Source organism: Haliotis cracherodii, unplaced genomic scaffold, assembly GCF_022045235.1.
Source record: "Haliotis cracherodii isolate W230 unplaced genomic scaffold, xgHalCrac1.p SCAF_7, whole genome shotgun sequence".
NCBI classification, from domain to species: domain Eukaryota; kingdom Metazoa; phylum Mollusca; class Gastropoda; order Lepetellida; family Haliotidae; genus Haliotis; species Haliotis cracherodii.
This window is the reverse complement of record NW_027266330.1, coordinates 59,229,237-59,241,441: the sequence shown is the minus strand read 5'-3', so window position 1 is coordinate 59,241,441 and position 12,205 is coordinate 59,229,237. Positions and strand designations below refer to the sequence as shown.

The 12,205-nt window shown below is 41.7% G+C and overlaps 1 protein-coding gene across 1 annotated transcript in view; it reads right to left on the bottom strand.

The window, feature by feature from the left end:
• Window positions 1-12,205, bottom strand: part of LOC139449047 (uncharacterized) — a 47,676-nt gene that overhangs the window by 489 nt on the left and 34,982 nt on the right. The window contains exons 23-30 of the mRNA XM_071230518.1: window positions 11,605-12,012; window positions 10,833-11,050; window positions 8,725-8,801; window positions 5,882-6,074; window positions 5,312-5,426; window positions 4,368-4,594; window positions 3,297-3,379; window positions 1,929-2,115 (exon numbers count right to left, since the gene is read on the bottom strand). Coding sequence (XP_071086619.1) covers window positions 1,929-2,115; window positions 3,297-3,379; window positions 4,368-4,594; window positions 5,312-5,426; window positions 5,882-6,074; window positions 8,725-8,801; window positions 10,833-11,050; window positions 11,605-12,012 — 1,508 coding nt within the window. The remainder of the gene's footprint in view (window positions 1-1,928; window positions 2,116-3,296; window positions 3,380-4,367; window positions 4,595-5,311; window positions 5,427-5,881; window positions 6,075-8,724; window positions 8,802-10,832; window positions 11,051-11,604; window positions 12,013-12,205) is intronic.

Sequence of the window (12,205 nt, the reverse complement as noted above, 5' to 3'; positions counted from 1 at the left end):
AGAAAGGTTGGCGAAACCGCATTATCGGTGGTTTGAGAAGGGAGCTAACTCAGTTTGCCTAATCGAAAGTTCGAGGTGGGCCCACATTCGAAACTAAACGCACTTGTTGTTGAGAATATGTACAATGTAAACTAACCCGAATTACGAACTGTTATTTTGTCTATTAAAAATAAGTATTATGACTTAATAATTGGATTAGAATGTACAAATGCGATGATAATACAGCAGAACTCACTTCTATGAACATCGCCAAACTAGGTCGTGGGGTCATTAATATTCATGAGTTATTCCTTTTATGGAACAAGTTCTCGGAAAAGTTTGAGGCTTGTATCATGACTGTCATGTCCGAGATCAATTTAAGTGTAGACATATTTCCAGCGGCAAACTTATGATCAGATTGATGTGTTATACTGGAAAAAGTAGAATGAGTAGTTTTGCCTCTGTAAATTTAATTTGAAGTAGATCGAAGTTTCTTGCTTTGTAGCCTATTTTTGCAAAACTAGTGTGGTCAGCTATGATGACGTTATTCAAACTTCAAAGACTTTGTTTGCATTTATAAAGATATTTCCCATCAATATTACAAAATGAGAATAATATATAATGTCACAAACCCATGCAAATGTGATCCCACTAGTCTAAATGACTCAGTCAACCCAATGAAGCCCAGCGATTTACAAATGTGGGCCCACCTGTTTCGATCACTGTAAGACGGGAACAATGTGGGCCCACATTTTAGAAAATGGTTATAAGTAAGCCAGGCTAATGAAGCTTAGCGATTTATAAATGTGGTCCCTCCTGTTGCAATCACTATGACGGAAGAACGTCTTCCTACTAGGAGATATACAAATGTGGGCCAACTTGTTTCGATCACCATATATGACGGGAACAATGTGGGCCCACATTTGAGAAAATGATTATCAATATTTAAGTAGAATTTCGCGATTAGTAAATGTGGTCCCTCCTGTTGCAATCAATATGACGGAAGAACGTCTGCCCACATTTAGGAATTGATTATCAGAACTAATTAAACAACCTAACGAAGCTAGGTTATATACAAATGTGGGCCCACTTGTTTCGATCACCATATATGACGGGAACAATGTGGGCCCACATTTTAGAAAATGGTTATCAGCACTAAACCAATCTAAGAAGATGTACGGATGGAAACATAAATATATAAAGCATTCAAACATTTAATTAAGAATACGTTTTACCTTAGGGAATAAGCTGGGCATTTAATAGCTAGACCAACAACGTACAGCGTGACTGACGCCATTTCCCGCAAATACGAAAACAACGGAGATAGCTCCCGTTTGAATTTAGAGTGACCTCCCTTTCCCAATATGAACCACTGATAATGCGGTTTCGCCGAAAGGTTCATATTGTGTGACACAGGATAGCCAGTCACACTTGGACCCAAGAACCTCAAACGACTTATCGACCTACAAACTACCCAAACTACCTTACCCAAACTACAATCGACCTAAATAATACGATTGTTATATAATAGAGTATATTGTTGGGTGGCACCCCCACCTACCACGGAAAGTTATAATTGATACTGTGAACCCCCTCCCCTATTTATGTTGTCACAACTCTCCACAACTAAATGTTAATATCTATAATGTGCGCCTGCCCCCACTGAGAGTGATGGGACAGACATACCCATGTATCCATACCTACCCCTACCCCATCCACAACCCCCAACCGGGGTCAGTGCGGACAGCCGTGGCGATACTGCACATAATGCCGTGACGCTCTAAATCTAAGTTCCCCAGTTATTCAAAGAACAAAACATTCAATCTCTATCTATCTATCTATCTATCTATCTATCTATCTATCTATCTATCTATCTAATACAATACCCATCATCCATTATACAATGAATGAAATACGATTGGTAAAGATTAACACACAACATGGTTTACATTGAAGGCTGTGGGGGTAACGTCGACGGTGAGGTCGATGTCCATGGTGTTGAAGCCGTGGTTCTGTATAGTCTCCTGCTGGGTAGTCCTCCCAACCAGCACTCTGCTGGCGGTCAAACTGCTGGACAGGACAACATACTTGATGAGTAGCACAGCCTCCTTGTCAGCTAACAGCTGCATCTGGAACCTGGGTGACCAGGAAGGTAGAACTTTGGAATAAGTGATTAATGCATGATAAAAAGGCACAACACTGGAATAAATGTTGCATGCTTGATAAAAGGCACAACACTGGAATAAATGATGCATGGATGGTAAAGGGTACAACACTGGAATAAATGTTGCTTGCTTGATAAAAGGCACATCACTGGAATAAATTATGCATGCATGATAAAAGGCCCAATATTGGAATAAATAATTCATGCATGATAAAAGGCGCAACACTGGAATAAATAATGCATGCACGATAAAAGGCACAGCATTGGAATAAATGATGCATGCATGGCAAAGGGCACAACACTGGAATAAATGAGGTATGCATGATAAAAGGCACAACACTGGAATAAATGATGTATTTATGATCAAAGGCACAACACTGGAATAAATGATGTATTTATGATCAAAGGTATACCACTGGAATAAATGATGTATGCATGATCAAAGGCACAACACTGGAATAAATGAATGCATATACGATAAAAGGCACAACACTGGAATAGATGAATGCATGTATGATAAAAGGCAAAACATCGGAATAAATGATTGCATGTATGATAAAAGGCACAACACTGGAATAGATGAATGCATGTATGATAAAAGGCACATCATTGGAATAAATGAATGCATGTATGATAAAAGGCACAACATTGGAATAAATGATGTATTTATGATAAAAGGCACAACACTGGAATAAATGAGGTATGCATGATCAAAGGCACAACACTGGAATAAATGATGCATTTATAATAAAAGGCACAACACTGGAATAAATGAGGTATGCATGATCAAAGGCACAACACTGGAATAAATGATGTATTTATGATAAAAGGCACAACACTGGAATACATGATGCATGATAAAAAGCACAACACTGGGATAAAAGAATGCATACACGGTAAAATGCATACCACTGGAATACTTGAATGCATGTATGATAAAAGACACAACACAGGAACACAGAGTGATGCGTGATCAAAAGGCACAACAGGTGTTATGTCCGTACGCTAAGCACCTGCACACTTTTGATACAAACAGTTGAAGACAAGGAACATGCGTGATTGAATGAGTTAAAATTTAACGTCGCTACGACATTATTTCAGCCATATAGTGATCGTGTGCGATTGGGTTTCTAGCCCTGACACATATACGTACTTTGCGCTGTTCGTCCCGAGTACAGCTTTCAGCTTAATCGCGGCCGAAGACTTTAACTCACAGGGCACTCCGAAATCAGTATCCTGGAAAGGAATCCAGTGTTCGGTCAGCTATAACCTTTGCTGAACCTTAATAACAGTACAAACATGCATGCACGTATACAAACATGGTCACTTAAAACTACCTACTGTGTACTGATACTACTACCATGGAGGTATCCCGTGAAGATCCGGGTTAGAATGGCATCTTCAGCAACCCATGATTGTTATAAAAGGCGACTATACTTTTCGTAAGAGGCGACTAACGGGATCGGGTGGCCAGGCTCGCTGACTTGGTTGATACATGTCATCGTATCCCAATTTCGTAGATCGATGCTCATGATGTCAAGCACTGGATTATCTGGCCTTGTCTGCTTGTATGAAGACGTAGGCGACCTGTCTGTAGTCAAAGGTGTCGTTGTAGGAAGCAACATCAGTATCGTCTACACTGATCTGGAGAAATAGGTGACACAACTATTGATAACTACACAAGGTAGATCGATGCTCATGATGTCACTCGATTGTCTGGTTCAGACTCGAATATTTACTGACCGCCGTCATATAGCTGGAATATTGTTGAGTGCGGCGTTAAACAACAAACAAACAAACAAACAAACAAACAAACAACGGACATGTCAGATCTTTACTTTACTGCCTCCGTGGTGTTGTGCAAGAACGCCGTCCCGGAGAGTGAAGGTCGGGCGTTCGATACCGCGTCATACCAAAAGACGTTAAAAGATGGTACTTGTTGTTGCCCTGCCTACAAGAATTTTTCGGCTCGTAGTGAACTGTGTATGGGTGGGGAATTCGTGCTTAAACTGCAGCAGGTATCTCAGTTGCCCAGCACTATAAAACCGGCTTTAGCCAGGGATAGCGCAAGCGGCTAAACATAGGCGCATGCACATATTGATTGACGTTCCACCCCATTCCACCCCTCCCCTCTCTGATCTTAATACGTGATTTCTGGTTTAGGGGGTATACACAAATTAAGGACAATTGCCAACGTAAGCTGATGTGTACTGCTTCGGGTCACCTGTGTTAGCTCGGGTACTTCAGTCCAGGTATTGCGTTGACAGGCGGATAGCAGCGGAGCGTTAAACCTCCACGTGCCGTCGCTCCAACACGTGACTTTATTTAAAGTACCGCAGAAGCTGTGGCCAGCATGACACGTGACCGTCCCTTCGGCTCCAACCGACGTCTCGTTTTGCTGAACCTGACCATTCAGTACAATGGCCGACGAGCAGTCTTTGTAGCCATTCTCTAGAAGAGGAAATGTGGTTGTATTAATTATCTGATTAATTTCAGTGTTTTGTTACTTTAACTCAATCATATATAGGTACGTAATGAATGGGAAACGCAATTTAACAACAACACATTGCTAAGTCATATCAAATAAATTCCTTTCTCTTGAAAGGATTGCTTCATCGACTTACAAGGCTTCGGATTAAACAATAAAATAAGCTTGGTCGCTTTAGATATCAATGTTCACAGCTCATTGTATTTCAGAGACATGGTATTTGAAGCTGCCAGCCGTCAACATCAAAATGAAATACGGTTTTTTTATTAGTGAGTGAGTGTGTTGGTTTTAACGCCGCTTTCATCAGTATTCAAGTTATATCACGGCGTGTCATCTTAATGTGGGAAGAAAGCCCGAAGTGATGCAGGTCTCAGACGTTTACCACTTCGGTGAAACCCACGAGCACGGATATGGCGCTGACAAACCTAGAAACATAATCGGGGCGAACCGAGATTCGAACCCACAATCATAGGTTTCTGGCGTGCCAAAGGGACGCTACTCTGCACAGCCAATCGCGGCGCCTTAGACCACTGGGCCACCCGTGCCCCCATTTATTTTTATTACGGCACGCTTAAACATCTCCCGGTCCTTTCTAAATCTGATCATTTTGTTGTTGTTAAAAATACAACATTTGCTACGGCTGCAGAACAGAGGAGGCTAAGGCTGAGGCCAGAACTGACCAGGTGTAAAGATGCGGACATTCTCGGCCTTGTCTGCTTGGATGAAGACGTAGGCGACCTGGGTGTAGTCAAAGGTGTCGTTGTAGGAAGCAACCTCAGTATCGTCTACACTGATCTGGAGAAATAGGTGACACAACTATTGATAACTACACAAGGTAGATCGATGCTCATGATGTCACTGGATTGTCTGTTCCAGACTCGATTATTTACAGACCTCTGTCATATAGCTGGAATATGGCTCAGTGTGGCGTTAAACAAACAAATTTCTACTACTACTACTACTACTACTACTACTACTACTACTACTACTACTACTACATTAATACAAGCAAAACCCTGCTCGTCCAAGTGGAGACAATGTCCAATACAGCAAAACCATCGTCGTGAATACATACATTGATCATTTACGTTCAATGGCCCAGTGGTTAAAGCGTTCGCTCGTCACGCCGAAGGTCCAGGTTCGATTCCAACATGGGTACAATATTTGATGCTCATATCTGATATTGCAGGAATATTGCAACAGAATGTATAAAAACATACTCAAGAACATACTGCGCGAGATAACGTTACCTTATACAGACTATTCGACAACATCACAGTCAAGTGGAACTTCTTATTCTTTGTAAAAGGAAACGATGATATCTCAGATTTGGTCTCTGTAGCGGATTTCGGTCGGTGTCCAACTGTAAAAGTTTCATTAGCAAAAGAAGCATCTATTTGTAGGAGAATGTTCCGGAAATCGCCGAAATGCAGAGAAAACGTCCTGAAAAATCAAATGAAATATATCTGATCCAATGAATAGGTTTGAAAATAAACATTGATTTCAATATAAACAGATCACCAAGGTTGTAACAATTTGAAATTGATATGGAACGTATTTAATCAAAGTTAAACATGCATCTGTCTTTGTCCATAAAACCATTGGCAGAAAATTCAGGTACATTCTAAATTTTGTAATTCCATGAAATGAAGTGTTTGTTTTGTTTGTTTTTTATTAACGCCACACTCAGCAATATTCCAGCTATATGCCGGCGGTTTGTTAAAAAAAGAGTCAGGACCAGACAATTCAGTGATTGACATCATGAGCATCAATCCATACAATATTGGGATTGATGACATGCATCAACCAAGTCAGCGAGTCTGACCACGCGATCCCGTTAGCCGCCTCGTAAGACACGCACAGTCGCCTTTTTCGGCTAGCATTGGTTGACGAAGACCTATTCTACCCCGGATGTTCTCGGGTCCATTATTTATTTTAATAAACATCGTTATGAAATTAAGACTTAAGTTCGCCCGGTCGGAGACAGCTGGGCCCCTTTCTACAAAGCGATCCCAGCTCTAAGGTGATCGTTACTCTGATCCTTTAACATTGACTTAAAATAGTCATGCTTTGTGAAGCAGGGCCAGGGATATAGGGAGGCACATACATGCAGTTCATCATCATCCAGCACTCGACTGCATTTAGGATGTACATATACCTCTCTAAAAAAGTAGGGGATCGGGAAATATAAATCATCTACAACGCGATGAACGCATAAGAGCTATTGACATGCTTCAAACTGAAAGAACAGATAGGTTGCCAATATGTTCAATGTGTCCCAGTCTGCGATTTGCAGACTTTGCAACAGGTTTCTGCAAATGATCGTTAATGATCGTCTGCGCACAATTCCAGATTAAGTAGAAACCAGGGTTTAAGACATCGAGCACAAACAGCCAATCAAATCGCTGTTCACTTGCGCCAGGCCACCGGAGTTAAAGTCACTGACCAGATGCTTAGAAATCGCCTGCATGCAGCTATTCTACATCTTCTTTATCACACCCCTTTATTAGATAGAAAGTGTACTATTTGAAAATGCCAAGACATTGCGGATGAATAATTATCATTATATTTTCAAATGTGAATATTTTAAAGAAGTAAGACAATTATACATACCAAAGACTCTTATTGTACATCCATCTATGTTTAAACTTCAACAGATGTTTGATTGTAAAAATAATATCTTCTTGAAAAAATTATCAAAATATTGTAAAATAGTAATGGCTACATTTAAATAACTATTAAAGCTGCCATCACTATTATACGTCGCATCTCCTGTTAAACCTCAACATGCTACTTTTTGTAGCCTTGGGCGTAATAAAGTTCTGTTCTGTTCTGTTCTACGATCACGTGTTGCACCACCTTAACTTAAGGGTGGAATTGGTGGAGGTTGGGGAAATCGCCTATGGTCTCGTGCAATGTGTTCATACGAGTCCAATTCCGCTCTGGACTGTGGATAGGCGTGGACGTGTCTGGAGGTGTCCTCGCGAACATCATGCGAACATTAACGTAAGGCAAAATGACATATTTGGGAGTGGGTCTGTTTTGATATGGGGCGGGATCATTATGATTGCCAAAGCGTGTATTGTTCATGGAGTGAGTGAATATAATGTTATGCCGCTTGTACCAATAACCAAGCCATATCATGGCGGAAGACACCAAAATATGGGCCTTAGGCGCGTCGAGCAAATATTGTCCACCGAAGGGTCACCTATCAGTACTACCGAAGCAACATACTTGCGCCAATAGTGGTGTTGTTTGGGGACCACGCTGGTCCACGTTTTGTCTTTCAAGACGATGACGTTCATGATCACAGCGCACATATCTAACTGACTATACCCGGAAGCATTAACTGACCATGAGTCCTGACCTTTCTTGGATCTGGGGGCACGGGTGGCCCAGTCGTCTAAGGCGCCAAGATTCCCTGTGCAGAGTTGCGTCCCTTGGGAACGCCAGAAACCTATGATTGTGGGTTCGAATCCCGGTTCTCCCTAATTATGTTTCTAGGTTTGTCAGCACCATACCCGTGCTCGTGGGTTTCACCGAAGTGGTAAACGTCTGAGACCTGCATCACTTGGGGCTTTCCTCCCACATTAAGCTGACACACCGTGATATAACTGGAATATTGTTAAAAGCGGCGTTAAACCCAACTCACTCACTCACTCACTTTATTGGACCTTATTGTCCAAGGCCACCGCTAGGTCAGCCAAACTTGGTCAGGCGCTGTAAATGAACAAGACTCCCTCAAATTGTCAATGGGAGATTGATTCGACTAGCCACGCCGTATAACCGAAATTTGCCCCAGTGTAGGGGTCTGACCCATTATTGATCAAGTCATCTCAAACGTTCATTGTTTTACTTCACACCTCTGTGTTTTTTCTTGGTTGTTTGTACCTTACAACACACTGCCACCATGTTCTGTTGATTGGCAGGTTACACCTAGTCCTCCCTCGTTTCTGGTCCATTCATGGCCAACACCTGGCACCTCCTTGCACGTTGGTCATCATCTGTGATGTCGAATAAACCCTACCTTGCAGATGATATACTAATCTGAGTCATTTTCAAAACATGTCATTTTAATCTATGGAACATATACCCATTTTCTGTGAGAAAAAGAGACAGCGTTGACCCCTCGGTCATCTTGCATGGCCAGTGAGCTGTTAAGTTCCTTTCCTGAAAGAAGCCAAGACATAGTAAAACAGCAGAGTAAAACAGCAGAGTAAAACAACAGAGTAAAACAGCAAAGTAAAATCACTGGGTAAAACAGCAGAGTAAAACAATAGAGTAAAACAGAAGAGTAAATTAACAGAGTAAAACAGCAAAGTAAAACAACAGGCAAATCAGCAATGTAAAACAACAGAGTAGAACAGCAGAGTAAAACAACACAGTAAAACAACAGAGTAAAACAGCAAAGTAAAACAACAGAGTAAAACAGCAGAGTAAAACAACACAGTAAAACAACAGAGTAAAACAGCAAAGTAAAATCACTGAGTAAAACAGCAAAGTAAAACAACAGAGTAAAACAGCAGAGTAAAACAACAGAGTAAAACAGCAAAGTAAAATCACTGGGTAAAACAGCAGAGTAAAATAACAGAGTAAAACAGCAGAGTAAAACAACAGAGTAAAACAGCAAAGTAAAATCACTGAGTAAAACAGCAGAGTAAAATAACAGAGGAAAACAGCAAAGTAAAACAACAGAGTAAATCAGCAATGTAAAACAACAGAGTAAAAAAGCAGAGTAAAACAACAGAGGAAAACAGCAGAGGAAAACAACAGAGGAAAACAACAGAGGAAAACAGCAAAGTAACACAACAGAGTAAAACAGCAGAGTAAAACAACAGAGGAAAACAACAGAATAAAGCAGCAGAGTAAAATGGCAGAGTAAAACAGCAGAGTAAAACACATGCCTACTTGGATTCTCTGTTGTTTTACGCCGCAGTTAACAATATGGAAGTTATGTAAATGCGTCTGGGCCAAGGAAACCTGCATCTAAACGTATGAGTAAGTGAGTAACGCCATAGGATGTGGGTGTGGGGGTTGGGTGTTGGGGTTGGGTGTTGGGTGGGGTGGGGTTACACTGACCCAATGATGGAGCCTGACCACCCAATTCCCTGTTTTAAGTCGGGAAACAGAGACCTCTTCAGACCAGGAATCCATACAGGCTGTCGTAAACCAAATAACGTAAACACTCGCCCGAAGGTTGTTTGTATGTGGTTCATTGTGCCTCTGCACAGTAACGAAATAATACGATGTTTCATTTGCCTGCGTATACAGTGACAAGATAATATGCAACATGTCTATCTTTTTTATCATTTTAAAGAACGCCACTATTTTGCGTAACGAGTGATAAAATAATAGGAACTTTCGCTATCTTGTGTATTCAGTGCCATCATCAACTTCCCGAGGCAACAGAGTTAACTGACTTTAAAAGTCCAGTTTCCACCATTGCCGAACTAGGCTACAATCCCTGGGCTCGATTGTAGCGCCACCAGTGTTTTTCACGAGTCAGGTCCCTTCTGAGCCTCTCCTATGGACCAATCAGATTCCACCTCTCATATCACTTGCATTAGCATTAAACAAAATGGCGGCGCCATGTCAAGACGATCCGATTTATAGTGTGATAAAACGGGTCTTAGATTGCGAACTGCATCAAATTACGTGAGCACCTTGTTTAAAAACATGAAAACATTTGGAAAATATTTGTTGACAACGAGTTGGCGGTGTACACACTTTGCAAACCCTGCAATCGACCGAAATCTACACGACAGTTTACGAGCCGGATTTCGATTTCGCTGCGCGATTTTGATTGGACTATGCAAAGACTCGTTAGTCCAGCCAAAATGTAACTCCATATACCAGCCTAGTTCGGCAAGGTTGGAAACTGGACTATTAAAGTCAGTTAACTCCCTTACTTCGGGAAGATGTGCCATCATGGGGTATCGAATGCCCATATATTTTGTATACTTTTACGAAATACTGTGAAACGTCGTGTATATTGAGTGATATTGTGGCAAGGACGTCGTCAAAAATGTTCACGCGTTGACGTCACGGTGAAGAACGTCACTGTCACCTCGTTCTCGCGAGGACCTGGTGTCATCACTGATTTTCAGCGGTCCATTCATATAATATTCACAGCTATGTTGCTCTTTACGCCAAATGGAATCTGTCGGACTGGCTATTCTCTTACATTGACATGATACTCACTTTGGGATGCCATGTCATTTTCCGGCATTCACCTTTGACCTCGTTGCCCACCACGCCCATAGTGCAGTTAGCCACATTGTCCTCGCCACAGAACATATAGTTCTGGTCGACACACGTGTATGTTACAGAGGTAGATATTCGTGATTCACGTTGATATTTATCTATGACCATGTTGAGAGGAGGCGGTTCTGGACTCCCACAGGTTTCTGGGTGTTCAACTAAAACAGTACATGGATATTTTATACAAATATATGTAGCTTTGACCTCTTGGGGACACAATACAAAGACATTGCAATCAATGGAACAGTGCAAGAAGAAATTACGGAAAGCTTTTTAATTATATCAGACTTAACGACACTAAAAGTGAGTGAGTGAGTATGGTTTTACACCGCTTTAGCAATAGTCCAGCAATATCACGGCGGGGGACACTACAAATGGGCTTAACACATTGTACCCATGTCGGGAATCGAACCCGGGTCTTCGGCGTGACGAGCGAACGCTTTAGCCACTTGGCTACCCGACCGCCCCAACGACGCTAAAAACAGTCCAAACGGGCAGGGTTTTAAAAATACACTAAAATTACTAAACGTTTTTATTTGACGCCACACTCAGCAATATCGCTCATACATTTCGTCATGTAAATAATCAAATTTGGAGAACAAACCAGTGATTGGTACTATGCGTAACATCCCATGGTATCGGGGTACGATGACATACATCAAACAATACAGGGACCATTTAATCACGATGTCACAAGACAATGTATACTCACTGTTGATAACATCGGTTGTGCCTGATATTCGTATCTGATCTACGGCCGATGATACAGGTGCTTTCATGATAAATCCTGCCCCTATTACAGACCCCTCCCCCAACTTAAGGTCAAGGCCATTTGACCAGTCAAGCCAGAATGTCCTGTATTCATCACACGACAGTGGACTGTGCCAGATGGACTTCTGTTCAGGACATAGTGTACAGTCCGTCTTTGTATTCTCTCTGGCACCAAGGGTGAACTGGACGTGTTCCTCCAGGAACAGACCCCCTTTGACATCGATGACGACATCTTTACAAGCCTTGACCCGGAAGTATTTCGTGGTTTGAGTGGATGTAATCGGAAGGTCAACAAACTTGTATCTGCTGTGTGGTTTTGCATTGATGTCTTTGTAGTAGGTTTTTTCATCTGCAAACCACCAAAATGAAGAATTTAACATGTCCTAGTAATTTTTGGGGGGAACGGGGGACAAAGTCGTCTAAGGCGCCGCAATTCACTGTGCAGAGTTGCGTCCCTTCGGTACGCCAGGAACGTATGATTGTGGGTTCGTATCCCGATTCGCCAAAATTATGTTTCTCGGTTTATCAGCACCATACCCGTG